The sequence below is a fragment of the Oryza brachyantha genome, chromosome 8, assembly GCF_000231095.2.
Source record: "Oryza brachyantha chromosome 8, ObraRS2, whole genome shotgun sequence".
Classification (NCBI taxonomy): domain Eukaryota; kingdom Viridiplantae; phylum Streptophyta; class Magnoliopsida; order Poales; family Poaceae; genus Oryza; species Oryza brachyantha.
Genome location: NC_023170.2, coordinates 16,242,902 through 16,262,990, shown reverse-complemented (window position 1 = coordinate 16,262,990; position 20,089 = coordinate 16,242,902). Strand labels below are relative to the sequence as shown.

The following is a 20,089-nucleotide window of genomic DNA, read 5'->3' as shown; positions in this document are numbered from 1 at the left end:
AACTACTCTTAGGATTTATATTTGTTTCAATATAAAACTACTTTTCCACTTACCTCTTCTCAACCAATCACAGTCCTTCCTTATTTAGTTTCTTCGTCTACTTTCTCATTTTAACTTATTACAATTACTTGAGAGGGATATGGTTGGATGACAAAATTACCCATCCACTGTACCACAGGGACAGATACCATCCAGATGAGAATGTTGTCTAAACTAATATTGAAATATCTGGTTTTGTAATTTGGGATATGGGTGAACTTTACAGGAGAGTTTAGGGTTTTGTATGTATAAAGATGTACTAAGGTTATTATTACACATATACACATGCATCATATACTGAATGAGTTAATTACAATCTCTTCGGTTGTGTTCATCTCTTTCGACTTGATACATATCCACGCAAAAAAAAAAAAAATCAAGTACTATGCGTTCTGAAATATATATATATTTCTAGATATTTTTTAGCATTACCAAGATTAAGAAGAAAATAGTATAGTGTCCTTTAATATATGATGAATGTACATGGGTGAGGATAAATGAGGATAAAATTAGAAGAATTTTGGATTAGAAGTGTGATTGATAGAACTAGTACACGAATACTTATATTTTGGTATAAGATTCAAACGAGATTTGCTCACTTCTGGAACAAATGAGGTATTTGTGATGAAGAATACATATTTAAGTAATTTAAGATTTCAGAATCATCCTAAAAAACATTAGTTATTTATAATATGTAGGTATGTTTTACTTAGTGAGTTTATAAAAATATTAGTATGTGACTATACGAATATATGCCTATCTTCTTGTCATTAGACATCCCATAACTGGCGATATATCAAAATATTGCTAACTCTTATATATTTAATTAGACATAAAAACCTACTCAATTCTCTTGCATGTTTTCTTTTTTTGCCTAAACCTCGTTCTCCAACCCAAGTTGAGCGTGGCCCTACCTCTGTCATGTCATCTTCATCTAGCGACACAGTAAACCCTATACATCTATTGAATTTTCAGATATAATTCAATATAACATGATATTTAGACAAAATAGGCATTTACCTACCACAGTGAATTCCTTATTTAAAATTTGAAAACCTATCCTACTTTTGATCATGCAGTTTCAGGCTAAGAGCCAGGAAAGCCCGGGCCCACCTGTCAGTCAGGTCCATGTCATCTCCTACGTAGGGGAAAATCCCCAACTTACCCCCCTCCTCCCTAACCTCCATTGGAGCCCGACGAGGAGGAAAAAAAACAGAAGGGAGAAAAAAAAACCGAGAAAAATCTCACCTTCCTCTTCCTCCGCTATATCGAGCTCGATCCCCGCAAGAAATTCGCTCCGAAATCTTTCGATCTGTTCGATCCATTCGCCCGATCTGTCGATCGGCGCGCGCGAGCCCTTGGTTTCCGGGGCGGTTCCGATCCGGTCTTCGCCGCGTCGTCGGAGGAGGGAGGGGAGGGGGAGGGGGAGGAGATGAACGGCGCCGGCGGGAACCACCAGCAACAGCAGCAGCAGCGGCTGAGGCAGCAGCAGCAGCAGCAGGCGCTCCTGATGCAGCAGGCGCTGCAGCAGCAGCAGTACCAGTCCGGCGTCCTCGCGGCGGCGGCGGCGGCGGCCATGACCCAGGTCAGCCTCCCCCCACCATTCCCGTTCGCTCTCTCCTTGATCTGTTGTTTGCGTCATTGTGCGCGCGTGTTGGGCAGCAGTAACACGCGCCGATCTGCTTGCGAGCCAGGAAGGTGGTTGTCTGCTCTGTGCATTTCCCCTCCTTTCTAGGTTGCATCTCGATTGAGTTTTTCTGCTTACCGGATGTGGTTAAAGCCTTAGAGGAGGTTCTTACTTGATAGAAAGTTATGTTCTTTGGAATTGAGCAAGTGCTGTTGTTATCTTCAGTTTCATAAAGGTCGTTAATTGCATGCCATTGTTCATGGCAAATGCTGTGCTAGCTGCCAAGTTAGTTTGGTGCAAAAGAAAAAGAGATGACATGTTTTGAGTTGGATGAAACATGGCTAGGAAGAATTGGGTTTCACTTCCTTTACTTTTTTTGAGGAAAGGGATCATATCACCCAATACGTTATTCATATAAACATCGCATGGAATTATTGTATGAATTATTTCATTTGTTATGAACCTGGGAGAGTTGAGCTTGTTTACATTGCCCTTTTACCTCATTGGCTCAGTGCACATTCTTCGTAGATAATAAAATCTTTTTAATCAAAATGCTTTCTGATTCACCTTAGGCTTTTTGCCATTCTCTCCAATCACCTTAGGCTTTTTGCCATTCTCTCCAATCTCATCAAGGTTTCTAATTGCATAATTTTATATGACACACCGATCTTTATTCATAGCTTGGTTAAATGGTGCGACATCACTGCTGCTCAAAGAACATAGGTTTGGCATGCTGGCTTAACAATCAAAATCACATCACCATATCATTTTTAATGGATAACAGATGACTTAGAAACTATGTTTCGCGTGATGGGCGGTGAGGGTGTATACCTGCCCTACCGGTTTGTTTCCCCTATAGTTTAGATTTTTGGTACCTATTCTTCTTAGATAGATTATTTGTTTCTCCTTTGTATCTCACATCGGCATTTTAGCTTTTCTCATTACTTATTTGTTTTTTATTTGTTTTCCTGTGCTTTTGGCTTCACTAGCTTGTTTGGCATTAGTCTTTGATTCTTGTTTTTATTTGACATTCTACGTTTTGCAGATGGAGCCTATTTCAAATGGCAATCTCCCCCCTGGGTTTGATCCATCCACTTGTCGCAGTGTGTGAGTGATTTCAGTCTTTTTCTGCTTTCATGTTCATATATGATGTACATCTTCCTTTTTTATTTTTTCTTTTATATGCCCAACTGTGTTTTGTTTCATTACCAATGTGGAATTTCAAAGGTAACACATGTGGCTATATTTATGGTTATGCACAATTTACCACTGAGGTGGTGCTACTTCTTAGTTTGGTAGAAACTGTACAATTTGTATGATTGTTGGTTAACATTTTGAAGTTTAGCATTTTTAGTTTTCTAATCCATGATGTTGTATCAACTAGGTATGTCGGTAATGTGCACCCTAATGTTACTGAGAGTCTTCTAATCGAAGTTTTCCAGAGTTCTGGCCTTGTGGAAAGATGCAAGCTCATTCGGAAGGAGAAGGTATGCTTATGCATCCTGTATTTGAGTTTCATAATTAGAGCACTAAAAAATTACATCGTAAATGATTGTTTTTAAGAGATTTCATCTTAGTAGATTCTTAATGCCTCATGCATCCAAAGACTGTGCCCAAGGTTTCATGAAAGTTCGAGAAGCCAGTTTATTCTAATCCACAACATTCCTGACCTGATTTTAGTCATAATAATTTCCTAACATTCTTTGTGTGATTTGGTGCATAGCTTGTCAAATAGCATCAAAGTTTAATTGGGACCCGTTGTATTTGGTTAACTTTCATCTGTTTGATAAAAATTCGCTCTTTGTTACAGTCTTCCTTTGGGTTTGTTGACTATTATGATCGGCGGTCAGCAGCTCTTGCAATAATGACCCTTCATGGTCGTCACATGTAAGTTCCAGTGTTCCATTAACTTCAACAGCATAGGTTTCAGAACCTTAAGTCTCTTTTAGAGTTTTTCATTACGGACCTTCTTGCACAGATGTGGCCAAGCAATCAAGGTGAATTGGGCGTATGCAAGTACGCAGAGGGAGGATACATCTGGTAAGATATTATTAATGAAACCATCACCTGTCCTTTATTCGTTTCTAATTATAATTCTTATTTGGTTAACTGTGCCCACTGCATTGTCTCCAGGGCATTTCCATATTTTTGTTGGCGATTTAAGTTCTGAAGTGAATGATGCAACTCTTTATGCCTGTTTCTCAGCATATCCTTCTTGTTCGTAAGTCTTTAGTTCTTTGTAACATGATAGACCATATGATAATTTTTTATCTGCATTCTGCAACTTATACCTTGCAATTCTTACGTGTTATTCAAGTGACTCAATTTTCTATAAATAAAGTTTATCTCTTTTTAAGTTTATGATATGCTGATTTTGAACTACATGCATTTTTCTTTGTTTTCTATCATTTTTTTCTGTAGCTTTTCAGTTGTTCATTTGTGTCATTTATGATCAGTGATGCTCGAGTCATGTGGGATAACAAAACTGGACGCTCCAGAGGTTATGGTTTTGTCTCCTTCCGTAATCAACAGGCATGAACAACTCAGACCTTTTTCCATTTTGCAGATGTTTAACTATTTTGGTCCCTGGGTGATGAGTCTGCCACAACTTACTTTACCTATTATTCTGGTGTTTTAGCTATACCACAGAAATTGCCTATTTTATTTATTTATTTCTTTTCCTGGCAACCAGAGTTCTGTTAGAGCCATTGCTGTTGTAAATTTGTAATTTAATTCACTGAACTGTTCTTGACCTGTATACTGGGTACTGTTAGTTTCAGATGAGATCTAATGTTGTGTTCTCATGCTTGCCTATTGGTAATTTTGATTATTCTTTTTATGATTCCATATTCTCTAATCTATTCTCCTATAAAAACTAGTGGTGGTGGGTGGTGAATCTGCCACTCATCCACAACCAACTCCCCGTTGTTTTAAAAGGAAAAAGGATTATCGGACTAGAGGCCCACATATCAGCCACCCCCATCACTCTACTTTTTGTGGAACAAAGAAATGACCATGGAAAGCAATTAAGAGGTGATATATGCAGAAAATAATAGTAATAATGGGTTAATGATGATTTTCTTGAATTAAAATCATGTTGCAACACATGGGCAATACGCTAGTATTCAAATATTTTCGTATGGTACTTGACTAATTGTATATCTAATTTTAGTTCTTCTGGTTCCTTATGTCATTTAAATCCATAGCTGATATTCAAACTGTAGCATATGTGGGGTCGTTGATGTTGTATGAAGGTTATGCGAATTCCAAGTGTCAGTTTTTTTCCTCTTTTCCTTTTGCATGTATCTTGGCTTGGTAAAATTTTATTATCTGCTGAAGTTTCTTTTGTAAATTCAGTAAACCCTGGAGACTGTCCAGTCCTACAGTTGCACCTAGTGTTTCATTCCTATTATAGCTCATGAAATTTTACTTAATGCAGGAAGCTGAGACAGCTATAACTGAAATGACTGGTAAACATGCAAACAGAGCTTATGCTATTTATTCATTTTTCCTTATAACCTACTGGCTTTCCAGTGTTGTAACTTTCTGACTTCTGCAAACTAATATGATTTAATAGGCAAATGGCTTGGAAGCAGACAAATAAGGTGTAACTGGGCAACAAAGAACAATTCAGAAGAGAAACAAGAAACTGACAATCATAATGCGGTTGTACTAACAAACGGCAGTGCCAGTAATCCAGGTTAGCCGTTTTACTAGTTTTGTGATCTTAAAACAGTATTATGCTACTCATCTGAATAGCATGGGAGCTGCTCCCTCTGTATTTAAATAGATGACACTTTTGACTTTACTCGGTCAAAATTTTGAAACATTGGCCATCAATAGCTCTCAAATATTTAGTTTGAAAACATAAAAATCATACGTGTATAATTTTCTTCTTAAAGTGCTTTTACAACATTATAACTTGAACACCAAAGACCAAATAAAGTCAATGGTGTCATATTTCAAATATGGAGGTGAATCTGGCATTCTACCTTTACTTACACAGTTACACTGCATTTTATGATAGAACCCTTTAAAGTTCTTCAATTTTACATAGTAGCCTGTTCACATTTTATTTCTGGTGTACCTGTTTTTGGACAAGAGCATATTGCATTTTTATGTTTACCTTAGGAAAAAAATTTAAATTTGATATAGTAAGATTGGAACTGACTGAATTTTCATGGATATATGTATTGTCTGCAAACACCGTTGAAATCTGCAAGTGCTTCCTGTAGCAAAAAGTAAAAAATTGAAAAGCTGTTGGAATGCAGATCACTTCCGTTTTTTATTATTTTTTTCGATACATAGCAAATACACTTTATTTAGCTAGTTTGTAATAATAATGACTTGACTAATACCTATTCCTTGCCTCTAATTCTGTGATTTTTTTGTCAACTTAATTCTGCAGGAATGGAGGCAAGCCAGGACACTGGAAGTAAAGAAAATCCAGAGAACAATCCTGATTGTACTACGGTGTATGTTGGCAACCTTGGGCATGAGGTAGAAACTATTGTTGCAAACCCAGTTTTTTTCCTAATATGTTATAATTATATATCTCATTTCATCTCCTATCAACATTGGTGCTAGCACTTTTCTCTTCTTTCATGTGTTCTAATTACTTCTCACTTCATCTTCTATTAACTAGAAATTTTAAGACACCTATAATTGATCTTTTACTTAACTGGTCAGGTTAACCGAGATGAGCTTCACCGCCACTTCTATAATTTAGGCGTTGGGGCTATCGAGGAAGTTCGTGTTCAACAGGATAAAGGATTTGGCTTTGTGAGATACAGTAACCATGGCGAAGCAGCATTAGCTATTCAGATGGCCAATGGATTGGTAGTGCGCGGAAAGCCGATCAAGGTATTGTCCAAATTAAACAAATAATACTTCATCTGTTCTTTCAGTTCACTACATGATTACTTATGCAATTTCCCATGTTCTCTTTTTAGTGCTCATGGGGCAACAAACCTACCCCACCTGGTACATCTTCTAAGCCACTGCCGCCACCGCTTCCTTCGTATCAACCGGTACCAATGGCAGGCGTGCCGCAAGGCTTCACGGCAGCTGAGCTCGTGGCATATCAGAGGCAACTTGCCTTGAGCCAGGCTGCAGCTGGGCAGATTGCTGGTCAGCATGGCCTTGCTGGGCAGGTATCTGCAGGGCTTCTTGCTGCTGGCTCCCAGGCTCTCTACGACGGCTACCCGAACCAGTCATCGGCGCAACAGCTCATGTACTACAACTAGGGTTAAAAGGAGGGGAGGCATTTGTAGTGTTTGGCTTGTTTGCTGCAGGCCTGGCCTTCCTCTTTTCCGTTCTCCTATTTTCTGGTTTCTGTACCATTTGAGTGAGTGCTCTTCCGGGTTCGCTGCTTGTCGCGGAATTGTGTTATCATCTTCTTATTATTGTTGTACTATTGACCATTTTCTTTTCTATTTTGGTCCAAGTAGTTCGCCTTAACAGAGTAACAGATGTATTTGATGGAATGTGAATTTGCGATTGATCAATGTAAAACTCTCCTGATGCCCATCTGAGGATTCACCTTGGGCAAAGAGGGCTAGTCTTATCATGTAGCCCAAGGTTATTTTCCTGTGATCTTGCAGCTTCCAGTTGCTATCCTCTGCTTATCTGTGGTCATTATTTGTGCCGTCAGTGATGAACAGGGTTTCACTTATTGTTTTCCTCTTTGAAACCGTGTGTCGGCGGAGAACCGATTATCGGTGATAATCGTGATAATCATGGAGAAATCACATGAATTTAAATTCAATTTTTCAAAAAAAAAGTGTTGCTGTTTAAGGGATCAAACCATACGATATTTAGTGATGATCGTGTGATATTGGACAATTATCGTGGTAGTTTTGGCAATATCAATAATTGTGGTGGTTTTTGTAATATTGATAATCGTGGATTTGATATGAAAATCATGAATATGTCATGATTATCATGATATTTTTTTTCCTTTGCAATATTTGCTGAACATAACCACTGTATATGTTATCTTGTCCTGGAGGCTGGCCGGCTGGGCGGTCGTGATAAGCGAAACCTTGGCGATGAACAGGCTCAGTTTGTTGCAGTCTGGACTCTGGAGGATAAGAAGACATTTTCCATCTCAGTTCTCAGATAATCAGTGCAGGAGAAAAAAAGATGCTTGCTTCGAATTCTCAGCTGCTGGATGGTCCAAATTCACTTGTGAAATCATGCAATTTGACCGATTGTTTCACTTGGTTTTATCACCAACTTCATGTTTCCTCAGAAAGGATTAGCATCCTAAAAGAGTTAGTAAGAACTTGAAATTTCAATTCCAAAGAAACGTTTTTTCTTTCAAAATCTTGCTTCCATTTCATCTTCATTCTCTTTGTTCAGTTCAGAAAAGTTTTTCTATCAGCTAGGGCAGAAGCCGTCGCCGCCGGTGATGCCATGATGGGTTCTCTCCTGCTTCCACCACGCCCGCCGCCGCCGTGGCCTGCCTCCTCTTCTCCTGCTCTCGCCTCCGCTCGTCTCCTCTCTCCCGAGCTCCACGCCTCGGCGAGGTCCGCCTTCCTGGCCTCGCCGCGAGCTCCGTTTCTTGGGTTAACCTCGGGCGCGCGGGCTTCGCCGCGGTGCGCAGACGCCTTCTGCCCAAGGGCCGCGCCGCCGCACGCCGATGTGGCGGCGCTCATGCTCGCCCACGCGGAGGCCGGCGACTTCGCGTCCGCGCAGTCCATCTGGGCACAGCTGCTGCACAGCTCCGCCGCGCCGCACCTCCGCGCCACGGCGCCCCGCCTCCTCCCGGCGTACGCGCGGCTCCGCCGGTTTGACGAGATCCTCCTCGTGGTGCGGGAGCTCTGCGCGCGGGACCCCGGCGCGGCGCGCGGCCTCTACCCGCTCGCCGTCTCCTGCTTCGGCGCCGCCGGGGAGCTCGCGCTCATGGAGGACGCCGTCCGGGAGATGGCCCGCCTCGGCCTCCCCGTCGACTCCGCCACCGGCAACGCCTTCGTGCAGCACTACGCGGCCTCCGGCACCGTGCCGCAGATGGAGGCGGCCTACCGGCGGCTCAAGAAATCGCGCCTGCTCGTCTCCACCGACGCAATCCGCGCCATGGCGTCGGCCTACATCTCCCAGCGCAAGTACTACAAGCTCGGCGAGTTCGTCAGCGACGTCGGCCTCGGCCGCCGCAACGCCGGCAACCTGCTCTGGAACCTCTACCTCCTCTCCTTCGCGGCCAACTTCAAGATGAAGTCGCTGCAGCGCGCGTTCCTGGAGATGGTCGGCGCCGGGTTCCGGCCGGACCTCACCACCTTCAACATCCGCGCGGCGGCCTTCTCCAAGATGTGCATGTTCTGGGACCTCCACCTCACCGCCGACCACATGCGGCGCGACGGTGTCGCGCCGGACCTCGTCACCCACGGCTGCTTCGTGGACGCGTACCTGGAGCGCCGCCTCGCGCGCAACATTTCCTTTGCGTTCGACCGGCTGGGCGGCGGCGCCGGCGAGCCCGCCGTGGCCACGGACGCCATCGTGTTCGAGGCGTTCGGCAAGGGGGGCTTCCACGCGAGCTCCGAGGTGTTGCTGGAGGCCACCGGCGGCAAGCGGCGGTGGACGTATTACAAGCTGCTCGGCGTGTACCTGAGAAAACAGCACAGAAAAAACCAAATCTTTTGGAACTACTGATACTGAATTACTGACCAGCTTAGTACCAGTAGCATTTCATTAGAGTAGGAAAATGCTGGAAATGTACAGTGATTATAATTCAGAATTACATCATGAAACAAAGATTGAAAACTTTGGCAGGATATATACTCTCTTAGAAAATCGATCTATATTGACATCAGTTGCTTCCTTTTTGCACTGGATCAGTGGTTCTGAAATAATAGATGCCATGATGCTACTACAATCTGGCAATCCTGAAGAAGCAGCCAGAGTAAAACTACATGGGATGGAAACTGAAGTTGACAACAGTGGCACATGATTACACCAGATATGAAGACATGATGTTCCAGCTAATTTTCATATGTGCAGGCATTGGTGCGATGAACCTGAGGAGATTGGGCTTCTCCTTGGACCATGGAGTGCCATTTTCGTGCCATTCTCCAGTGTTGCTCAGGAATTTCGCGATGTTAGGGATGACCATCTCCCGGCAATGTAGATGCAGCAAAGGTACTTTAGAGAGGACACTGCCCTTCTGGATTGCCAAGCCTTCTGGGCGCCTTAGCTTGTATGGCTCCCCAGTGAACGGCTCAAAGTCAGGTTGGGGATTCTGCTTCCACCTTTGGTGCACAAACCACCCATATTTGTAATCTCCAACAATGGGAGTGCCTAGGGCTTCTGCGCAATGTACTCGGAGCTGCAGAGGGGCAAAATAGAAGGATTGATTCTTCTTCAGTAAAGAAATCATAAATTTCACATGTATTATATCTGACATAACTTGTGCATTCAGAAAACTAAATGGCATACACACCAAGATGTACTCATGTACACATAAGTTTAGCAACAGGAGCTAAAACTGAGTTGAGGTTACCTGATGCTTTCGGCCTGTCAATGGCCGTAGCTCAATCCATGAGCACCCGCTAATAGTTGGTCCCATCACCCGATATGCTGTTACAGCTTCTTGTGCACCATCTATGCCAGAAGGATGTGCCAGAATGACACGCTCAGCTTTCCCATCATCGAGAAGTACCTACTTATGAAAAATATATGTTTTCAAACATGTAATTTAGTACATATTCCTTGATCAATCCATAGTAACTCGTAGCACAAGTACTAAGATTACTTCATAGATAAAGGTTATGTGAAAAAGATTGGAAGCTAAGAAACTAACACACTTACAAGAGGATACCATTTTTTTTTAACGTTACATGCTTTAGGTGGTTCACTACTCAGAGTAATAATAAGTACTACTAGATGGGAACACCTTTGAAAGAGGCGCAGAAATAATCCCTTCACTTTCTTTTGGGGTCCCAATCACCAATGCCCAATACCTCTGCATGTATGCTTCACAGGCAGCATTCCATGCCTACAAGATTTGTCAACAATTTATGGAATTAGCATGCAAGTGATGAAAAAAGGAGAGCAAATCAATATCGTTTAGATGAATAAACTGCTTAACCACAAGCACAATCAATTGATTTTTACCTCATTACCTCAGAATTTGTTTTTGCTAAATTTACGCTGGTGAAGAGCCAATGCAATCGAGTAAAGCTTTCTTTTGTTCTCCCCATCAACAGCAAACCACTACTTTCTCTGTCCAGTCGATGAACCTGTGGTCACAATACAAAAGCCATTGGGAAAAATCTTCAGTGCAAGCTTATGGTTATACATGCTGATCTACGATAAAGACACTCTTGAGCTCACCAATTTTGGACCTTCATCATTTCCATATGACAGAGCTGCTGCTGCAAGAACATCCATGCTGTTATGTACTGGCAAATGTCCCTTCATGGGCACTTTCGGGGGCTTGTTAAGCACAAGTATAGAAGAATCCTGTAATTTCAAATTTGAGCATACAATTATGATTGAATAATGCAAAATAAAATCAGCAAGTTCCAAACAAAACACTAAAATGATGCCAAACTCGCATAATTGAACAGAACACTGAAATTGTGTCAAGCTGTCATTTTTCATAGTTTCATCATTTGACAGACATATTAAAATTGTGAATGACACTCTTATGATATTGTAAAAGCACCTTAATATGTAAACAATCATTAACTAATTCATATCATAATACTGTATGTCCAAGATTTGCTATATTAATTGTACATAAGCAGAGGGACTTACATAATTTATCCGCACATATTACATGAATTATGTAGGCTACAAATCTTGAATCAACAATGAAATACACCATACAGCCATAAATTTACCTTGTGGATGACAAGCCTTTTCAGGTACTCGATCTCGTCTTTATTCGGATGCAAAGTGGCAGTTGGAATGGTCTCATACCGCTTCTTAATCTCACCCTCTGCCACTGACACAGGAAGGTGAATTCTCATGCCAGGCTCCATCACATCGTTATGCTTGATCTGCAACAAACTGCTGAGCATGTTTACTTCATTCACATTGGAGAACAAATAGTATAAACAGATTTTAGGAACGAAATCTCTACTGTATACCTTTTTAAGATGATGCTTCTGGCTCTTAATGCTTTCAACTGAAACCTCGTGATCCGAGCACTCGGAATAAACCTGGAAAATGGGTAGCAACTAGTTTGATTTCACACACAACAAAAGAACCCCTGTCGACTGCACATGACATCAAACTTGTATAAGAAGAAACTGCAAGAGGGTAAATTTTGAACAAAGGTAATTGAATATCATGATACTATTGTCTAGCAAGGGCAGAAGCACACAACACTAATCGTGAACACTAAAATTGCAGCATTTCACCACTAGAGTCCACAGACTCCAGAAGAGCATTTCAAGCTGGAGAATATAAGAATCCTGCTCTTCTAACATATTTCACAAATTTGGGAAGAACAAAAATGCAATATTTGCACAGTGTGAAGGCCAAGTGCAATTTTACCAGCCTCTTGTTGAAGTGCGCCTGCACGACCTCCTGCGGCACGTCGGCGAGGTAGTGCTTCACCCAGCTGACCGCCGTCACGCGCCGCGGCGACGCCGCCGCCTTCCTCCCGGGGAGCGCGTCACCATCCCCGGCAGGGAACGGCGGCAGCGAGAGCAGCTGCCGCGGCCTCGGCCCGGGCTTGGGCTTCCCGAGGCAGGCGACGTCGTTCCCGTCCACGCGGACCACCTCCGCCGGCGCGGGCGGCGCCAGCCGCGACAGGCTCCGCAGCGCCGCCCACGGCCAGGGCCCCACGCGCCGCCGGCGGTGGCGCAGCAGCATCTTCCCCCCCTCGACCAGCTAGCTCTCCGGCCGGCGGCGGCGGGCGCTCGCATGTGCAGGAAACCCAGCAGGTGGGCCTCGCTGACGTCAGGCCCAATACCAAGGCCCATTTATAGAAGGCCGTACGAGGTGTTGGGCCCAATTGGTATGGTGGGCCACGTGGGCCCCTGCCGCAGGGGAGGGTAGGGAATAATAATTGGGTGGGGCCAAAAAGGTCATCGCCTCGGGAAAAGGACCCCCTTTTTGTACACTGGCCCTCGCATTTCTCCCTTATTTCTGTGTAATACTAATGTATCATTACATTGCACCACACCATATAATTAACATAAATACTATAAAAAGATATTTTATTAGAATGGCGATAAGTTGATAATTAGATATCAAAACTGATATTTGGTATCAGAGTTATTCCGTTCTTAAAACAATATAGTTGTTCTATGGTCTCTCTTTAGAATTAATAATTACAACATTTGTTCCAAAATAAATTATATTTTTAGTTTTTAAATAGAATGTTTGATTCTTCGTCTTATTCAAAACATTTATGATATTTTATTATTATTAGATGATAGAACCTGAATAGTATTTTGCACGTGACTAATTTTTTATTTTTAGTATAAATTTTTTAAATAAGACAGATGATAAAACGCTCGATTGAGAAACCCAGAAATATATTTTTTTGGACAGAGTAGTAGACCATAAAGAAAAGAAACTAAAGAAATCATTTAATTCCTTTTTAAATTTTATTAATATGGCGTTTTTACGTAAAGTTGGATGGAAAACAGGACGGATAACTTCCCAGACCATCTTGTGCTTCAGCCAAAGATCATCTAAAAGAAAAAGAAAAGCAAAAATAAAAAATAAAAAACGAGGAGATGACATCCATGTCCCTCTCAAGAAAAAGGCCTCCATCGGTCCATCCATTTCCAAGCGGTCAACATGGAGGAAAGTTTCAACAAGGAAGCACAAGCAGCCCATCTGGAACTATACGAAAATGCAGCCACACGATTTTTGCAAACGTGCAAATCGAATCGCAGAAGCTGCCAAAAAAAATCAGGAGATTTCGGATCGTCTCGCAATAACCAGCACAGCAAAACACATGTAAAATGTCACCAAATACGAATACGCGTGTGACATTTCCTACAAAGAATTTTGTATTTTAGTGGACAGACCTTTTAAAATTTTTTGTTTCATGGAAAATATTACACATAAAAGCTTATCATATAGGGTAAAAATTGTAGCTTCACAGTAGTTAACTAAATTATTTATACTCTCAAGTACCTATCCTAAATTATATAATTCAGAAAATCTCATCATAAAAGAATACAGTCATAGCCCTTACTGGATGCAAGAGAAAAAGGAAATACAGCTTTGCAGTAATAAAGAAAATAATACGAGATATATTCCATAAATAGGAAAACAGTGCAATATTTTTTTATATATAGCGAATAATAATACAGTATAAATACGCTATAAATACGGTCTATGCGTTTTTGGGAAGATTATTCATACCAAGGCCACGTCAGCAGTCTTGGTCCTCTTTCTTTCTCTCTTCTCCACTCTTTCCACCAAAAGCGGCGACGAGCGGCGGCGGCGGCGGCGGGGAAGTGGAGAAGAAGAGCGAGCGCCTCCACTCCTGCAGGTTCGGCGCATTCGCGTTCTTTCTCGAGGCAGGTAGCCATGGGCATGGAGGACGTGGCGCGCGCCGCCGGCGGCGGTAAGAAGCTGGCGCTCGCCAGCGTCGGCTTCGCGGACGTCCGTGTGGGCGGCGTTGCCGGCGGCGGGTACAAGGAGGACCTCTTCGTGGTGGGCGACGACCTCGATGTCGCCAGCGTCGTCGGGAACGTGGCCGTCAGGCTGCCGGACGTCGGCGCCGCCGCCAGGGTAAGGGGGCGCAGATCTCGGAGGGTATGGTTGATGGATGTTTAGGCGGCAAAATTGCATCTTTTTTTTTCCTGGAATTGCTGGGATTGAGTTTTTTTGCGGTAAAGATTGCACCTTGTCTGAAAATCTGATCCATGGATATGGTTTTTCTCATGTTCGTTATCTAGCAAACAGTTCGTCTCCTCTGATGCTTTCTCTGTTCAGTCCTAGACTCCTAGTACTTCAGTTTCAGATTGTCAAGTACTCTGCGTAACCAAGAATTGGTTAAGAGTAGGGCTTAAATGATGTAATTTGTTGAATCTTCAAATTTGACTAAGTCTTTGAATGGATTTACTAGGGATTAAGGAGACAAACCTAGGGCTCAAGCCCTAGCTGCCTTAGGCTTGGTTCCGCCACTTCCGTTCCCTGCTTTTCTCTGTTCAGTTTCAGACTGTGATGTACTCCGTTCTTTCTTGCTTAAAGTTTCTACTTCCGATTTTGGTATTTGTTTCAACTCTATTTGAGCAAGTTTTTGTTTTAAGACTGTTTGATGTGTCAGTTTTAAGTCCATTATCTAAGAAACCGGTTTTAAGTCTTAACTCAGTTTTTAATTGCTCAAATATGCTAATGGTTTTGTTGATGTCGTCCTCTTGAATCTTGATCTGTTGACTCAGGGTACTTCTGATAAAGACATAAGTTGCTCATATATCCTTTGCCATTTTTATTAGTTAACGAACTGTTAGCTGTCCTTTTGGTGAAATCTATGTGACCTCGTTTTTTCCCTTACAAGCTTGCTTTGGCTACTTGTTTGTCCACTTAAGTGATGAACATGCGTTGCTTGCTATGTGCTATTTAGGATTAGTTCAACTCGTTCGTCCTATTGCCCATTGCCATGTGCAAGTGGTCCACACGTGCTGAGTGTTCTTTGTACTGTTCTTAGGCAGATATTTCTTCAAAAATAGACGCCAAGCCAATTACTTGAGAGCAACATATACTAGTAAAATGTCCTAAAAAATATTCAAGGTCAACAGCCCTTGTAAAGTTTTACCTTCCTTTCAAAAAATCATGTTTGCTTAATATACTTTTTTTAGATAATGGAAACGATTTTTTACTTATATATATGATACATATGGAAATTGTGGAACAATAAGCTTCAATTTCTGTGATCGTTAGCCCAATCTTAGTGCTAGTAGAACAAGTTACTTTGTACTTTTGTGTGTTTATCTGCCTAAGTCAATTAGTTTTGATCAGTTTGGGAAGACTTGTTAGGGTGATATGTTTCTTTCAACAAAGGCACCAATTTTGTCATCTGGTACCTCAGATTTTTCTTGGTCTTCTCAGATCTGCCATCCATAGAAAAGATTCCTATTTTTGCTGTTATCCCTTTCAGTTTCCAACTCCCAAATTGGACTTGGTCATGTAAAATAAGAATTCAAATTTATCCTGCTAACAGTGATGTTGCCCTTCGTACTGACAATTAGGCAAACCCAGCACACTGTAGTAGTATTGATGGTAAAGAACGCAAAATAATTACCTGAATACTCGAGGTAATTTCCAGATCCTGTCAGCTGTTTATATCACAGAAATCCACAAACAAATGCAACAGCTGGCTGTCATTAATTGGACATATAGCTGTCACTTGCTTTCCTATTCAAAAGGGAGAAAATTGAAATTATAGCTTATTAGCTTTACAGTGGGTGATAACTGTAATCATTTTTATAGGATCTATATGACTATACCACAGCAAAATGCCTGTAGGTGCTTTTTTTAGGGGTGCTTTCAGGGTTGAAACTTCAGCCAATAGTGTTTTCAGTGATAGTTGTTCATGAATTTTAATGTAATCTAAGTGGTGATGGTGTTGTTATTAGTTGTTAACATTGGAACTATTACTATATCTTATGTAGAATTTCTTGAGGAACAGAGAAGTTGGAGAGTTTGTGAGTGGGGCATTAGCTGGTGCTATGACTAAAGCTGTTCTCGCTCCTCTAGAAACTATCAGGTATTCACTTCCATCTCTGCATTCATTTATTCACTCTGTAACTTTTATCTTCTTTTCTGATTACATGGTGTAGTTGGCTTGGATTAAGTAGGGTCTTGATGTACCAGCTGTTTTTTTTTGCTTTGCTTATCGTCTGTTGGTACACTTGAGGGGATTTCAAGAAATCTGTATTCTAAACATAATTGAGATATTATTCTTTATTGTTATGTTTCTAGTCTTTGTTGAACAGTCATAAGCACCCTTTTCTTCTAATACTATTATTAAAATATACTACCTCCGGTCATCTTTATTTGTCGTTTCAGACAAACATTTTGGCATATTTTCTTTGTTAATTGTTTGTCTGAAACGTCATTTAATTATGTATGGAGGGAGTAACAATTTGTAGGTTCATGGATGCTTAGTTTGTCTTTGTTGGGCTTGTTTGGTTGCTAGTTGTGTTTGTTTCCTTAAGCATGTGTTTGTATTTTGATTCTTAGGAGGGTGGGGGGTTCTCCTCCTCTGTATATTTCTTCTCTTAATGAAAAAGAATATAGCAATTGTCTCTTTTGGTGTGAACAACAACGGAAATTTACTAACAAGGGATTCATATAAACTTAAGCTTAGTCAGTAAATAAAGGGGAGTGGCCATGTTTTGTGTGTGCGCTCTTTACAAAAAAAAAATATCTTCAATGGACAGCTGTTGCATTGTGCATTATGATACATGGTGTCTCCCTTTCAGGACAAGAATGGTTGTTGGGGTAGGATCAAAACAGATTTTTGGTAGTTTTGTGGAGATCGTCGAACAAAATGGCTGGCAAGGACTCTGGGCAGGCAATACAATAAATATGCTCCGGATTATACCAACTCAAGCAATTGAGCTTGGCACATTTGAGTGTGTCAAAAGGAGCATGACGTCAGCACAAGAGAAATGGAAGGAGGATGGGTGCCCAAGGATACAAATTGGCAGTTTAAAAATTGAGCTTCCACTTCACTTACTATCTCCAATCGCCATTGGTGGTGCAGCTGCTGGAATAGCTAGCACCTTAGTGTGCCATCCTCTTGAGGTTCTTAAGGTATTTTCATAACCTACAGCGTATTAAAAGTCTAAACTATCTGTTGATCTTCCAGCTGTTGAAATTGAAACATATGATGCTTTTGACGTTATATTTTCTTCATAATTAAATTGTAGGCTTTATAGTTCTATTTCCAAAGCAGTTGAAATTGGAAAGTACTGCAAAATAGTTTTCTGTAGCTTACACCTAATTGTTTTTTATATCCTTCTGCTGGCAAGCCATTTCTCCATGTGGTGATGTCTGATACTCTGATGTTCTATCATAGGACCGCTTGACTGTCAACCGCGAAGCTTATCCAAGTATAGGTCTTGCCTTCAGCAAGATATACCGAGCTGATGGCATCGGTGGTCTCTATGCTGGCCTCTGCCCAACATTAGTTGGCATGCTTCCTTATAGCACTTGCTACTATTTCATGTATGAGACGATGAAGACTTCTTATTGTCGTGCACATAAAAAGAAGTCCTTGAGCCGTCCCGAGTTACTCATTATTGGAGCTCTTTCAGGTTAGCATTCAGTGCCACATAAGTTTCACCTGCTGATTACAAGTTCACTAGCCAACAATTTCATTTCCAGAAATTCTGATAAGATTCACAAAAAGTTTTAGCATTTGACTTGACTATACCTTCTCTTTTCACAATTTTGATGTTCGATGCTCTAGGTCTAACTGCAAGTACAATCAGCTTCCCTCTGGAAGTGGCGAGGAAGCGGCTTATGGTTGGAACCCTGCAAGGGAAACGCCCGGCCCACATGATCGCGGCCTTAGCTGAGGTGTTCCAAGAGGAGGGCCTCAAAGGGCTTTACCGTGGATGGGCTGCGAGCTCCCTGAAGGTTATGCCGAACTCCGGCATTACCTGGATCTTCTATGAGGCATGGAAGGACATTCTTTTGGCTCCACAGCTCCGCACCTAGCACTTGCAGTCTAGCATGCCTGGGATTGTTCAACAAGGCAGGCATTGCTACAGAATAAATTTCTTGTGCTGTGATGCAGTGTGGGATTTCCCTCCTTTTTTTCTTCTTTCAAATCCCACACATGCCAATCATCTAGCTAAGAGGCCATTCTGTGCCAATGATTAGAAGCATTAGTTAATCGGCTTTATCCAACCTGGGATTGTTTTAAGTCGGTCATTGTTGACAAGGGGACTTACCATGTGGCTGGAGTTATGAATTTCCCCAAAAATGCTGCGAAATTCCTTCAGTAATGAAAAAGGTGTCAATTCTCATAGTAGCCTTTGCATGAATGTGGTTCAGAAATACTATGAGTACCATTCTTTTTCTGCAAATTGCAGTACATTGCAACAAAATTGCAATATGATTGTTGTCGTTTCTAGGAGGAGGTGAAGCCTCCAAAGATTGCCATTTGTCCTCTGCAGCAGCTGAAATACAAGGGCTTTGCTCTTACCGAAAGTTTGTCCTGTTCTCCGATATTAATATCTCTGCTCCCATAGGATCGTATGTCATCCTAGTTGTCCTAAGTTATTTTTTTTCTTAAATTACATTGAGTTTATAGAAAAATATACCAATATTTATAATATTAAATTAGTTTTATTAAATCTACCTTGACAGTGTATTTATTTATTTGATATATTTTTTAGTAAACTCGATCAAAATTAGACAAGCTTGACTTTAAAAAAACCTAAAATGATTTACAAAACGAAAGGGATGGTTTTGGGTAGTCTGTGGCCGTAAAAAAAAACCCATCTGTCATGATATGGTATGTGCATGTTATTTAAAAAAAAGAGAGAAAAGTATCTATTTTACTCCCAAAAATAATTGATGGACCATTTAGCCCTCAAATTATTTTTTGGCTTATTTAACATCTGAACTATTGAAAACGGTTTTTACTCTCGTAAGCTACTTATATTTTTTGTCTCTCTACATATTAGTCATAGTTTGCATTAAAATTTTGATAGGATAATAGATGCATTACAACTTACGTCTCACTAATCTTTAAAAAAAATGTAAACTTTTTACATAGGTTGAAAGCATATTAGATTGATTTAATCATCCCTATTTTAAAGTTCAAGCAAATAGTCATGAATATATTAAAAATATTTTAAAACTTTGATAGTGGTGTCATAAATGGCTCTAAAAAATTTCACTTTAAATATAACTTGTATTAACAAAAATAACAAAGAAAAGTGTTATGAAGCAATGAAGTGAACTTTTTTTAATAGTTTAGTGGGTGAAATGAGTCAAAAAAAAAATAGTTTATGTAGTTATGTGGTCCAGTCAATTAGTTTGGGGAGTAAAGACTTTTTATTGAAAAATAATTTAGATCTTTTATTGTGTTTGTGAGGTACGTAAATGTATGTCAATAGTTCTGAAAATCTATCATGAAGCTACCTAGTAATCGTAATCATGCTCTTGGTTCTAGTCCTAAATGGAGATACATGCATGATTGTTTATAAGCTTGCATATATCATAGTATTGTTTATAGTGTTTGTTGGGAATATACTCTCTGTTTCATAATATAAAATGTTCGACCTTTTTTATTACCATATTTAACCATTTGTTTTATTTAAAAATTTATGAAAATATCATTTATTTTGCTTGTGACTTAATTTATTATAAAAAAACTTTAAGCACAACTTGTTATTTTTTATATTTGTACTAAATTTTTGAATAAAACGAATGGTCAAACGTTATAACCAAAAAATATCAAACATCTTACGTTGTGAAAAACGTAAAACG

General features: G+C 40.7%; 4 protein-coding genes across 5 annotated transcripts; 3 read left to right on the top strand and 1 right to left on the bottom strand.

The window, feature by feature from the left end:
• The first annotated feature begins 1,225 nt into the window (after nt 1-1,225).
• On the top strand, nt 1,226-7,245 carry LOC102720169 (RNA-binding protein 208). Its single transcript, XM_006659543.2, has 12 exons — nt 1,226-1,624; nt 2,712-2,773; nt 3,051-3,153; nt 3,477-3,553; nt 3,645-3,706; nt 3,800-3,887; nt 4,123-4,198; nt 5,106-5,136; nt 5,244-5,366; nt 6,075-6,166; nt 6,356-6,529; nt 6,619-7,245. The coding sequence occupies exons 1-12, from the start codon at nt 1,472-1,474 to the stop codon at nt 6,910-6,912; spliced, it is 1,335 nt and encodes a 444-aa protein (XP_006659606.1). The 5' UTR covers nt 1,226-1,471; the 3' UTR covers nt 6,913-7,245.
• A 681-nt stretch (nt 7,246-7,926) lies between these two features.
• On the top strand, nt 7,927-9,467 carry LOC102699526 (pentatricopeptide repeat-containing protein At3g42630). The gene is made up of 2 exons (XM_006660227.3): nt 7,927-7,945; nt 8,030-9,467. The coding sequence occupies exon 2, from the start codon at nt 8,084-8,086 to the stop codon at nt 9,314-9,316; it is 1,233 nt and encodes a 410-aa protein (XP_006660290.3). The 5' UTR covers nt 7,927-7,945; nt 8,030-8,083; the 3' UTR covers nt 9,317-9,467.
• A 103-nt stretch (nt 9,468-9,570) lies between these two features.
• On the bottom strand, nt 9,571-12,487 carry LOC102720450 (RNA pseudouridine synthase 3, mitochondrial). The gene is made up of 8 exons (XM_006659544.3): nt 12,167-12,487; nt 11,758-11,829; nt 11,509-11,667; nt 10,997-11,125; nt 10,786-10,902; nt 10,557-10,658; nt 10,164-10,322; nt 9,571-9,989 (listed from the first exon to the last, which is right to left on the bottom strand). The coding sequence occupies exons 1-8, from the start codon at nt 12,485-12,487 to the stop codon at nt 9,615-9,617; spliced, it is 1,434 nt and encodes a 477-aa protein (XP_006659607.3). The 3' UTR covers nt 9,571-9,614.
• A 1,512-nt stretch (nt 12,488-13,999) lies between these two features.
• Nucleotides 14,000-18,614, top strand: LOC102723077 (probable mitochondrial adenine nucleotide transporter BTL1). Of its 2 annotated transcripts, none has more exons than XM_040527232.1 (5): nt 14,000-14,392; nt 16,252-16,346; nt 17,065-17,398; nt 17,664-17,901; nt 18,057-18,614. In XM_040527232.1, exons 1-5 carry the CDS (start codon nt 14,165-14,167, stop codon nt 18,305-18,307), a joined length of 1,146 nt encoding a protein of 381 aa, XP_040383166.1. In that variant the 5' UTR covers nt 14,000-14,164; the 3' UTR covers nt 18,308-18,614. The 2 variants fall into 2 exon arrangements, with proteins under 2 accessions (XP_040383166.1, XP_006660289.2); XM_006660226.3 differs by having other exon boundaries at nt 14,001-14,368.
• Nucleotides 18,615-20,089: the final 1,475 nt, after the last annotated feature.

Coding starts and splice junctions, on each gene's coding strand:
- LOC102720169 (XM_006659543.2), top strand. CDS start 1,472: ATGAACGGCGCCGGCGGGAACCACCAGCAACAGCAGCAGCAGCGGCTG. Junction 5,137..5,243: donor AGCTATAACTGAAATGACTG/GTAAACATGCAA, acceptor ATGATTTAATAG/GCAAATGGCTTGGAAGCAGA. Junction 6,530..6,618: donor TGCGCGGAAAGCCGATCAAG/GTATTGTCCAAA, acceptor TTCTCTTTTTAG/TGCTCATGGGGCAACAAACC.
- LOC102699526 (XM_006660227.3), top strand. CDS start 8,084: ATGATGGGTTCTCTCCTGCTTCCACCACGCCCGCCGCCGCCGTGGCCT.
- LOC102720450 (XM_006659544.3), bottom strand. CDS start 12,487: ATGCTGCTGCGCCACCGCCGGCGGCGCGTGGGGCCCTGGCCGTGGGCG. Junction 11,668..11,757: donor AGAAGCATCATCTTAAAAAG/GTATACAGTAGA, acceptor AGTTTGTTGCAG/ATCAAGCATAACGATGTGAT. Junction 10,903..10,996: donor ATGATGAAGGTCCAAAATTG/GTGAGCTCAAGA, acceptor TTGTGACCACAG/GTTCATCGACTGGACAGAGA.
- LOC102723077 (XM_040527232.1), top strand. CDS start 14,165: ATGGGCATGGAGGACGTGGCGCGCGCCGCCGGCGGCGGTAAGAAGCTG. Junction 16,347..17,064: donor GCTCCTCTAGAAACTATCAG/GTATTCACTTCC, acceptor TCTCCCTTTCAG/GACAAGAATGGTTGTTGGGG. Junction 17,399..17,663: donor ATCCTCTTGAGGTTCTTAAG/GTATTTTCATAA, acceptor GTTCTATCATAG/GACCGCTTGACTGTCAACCG.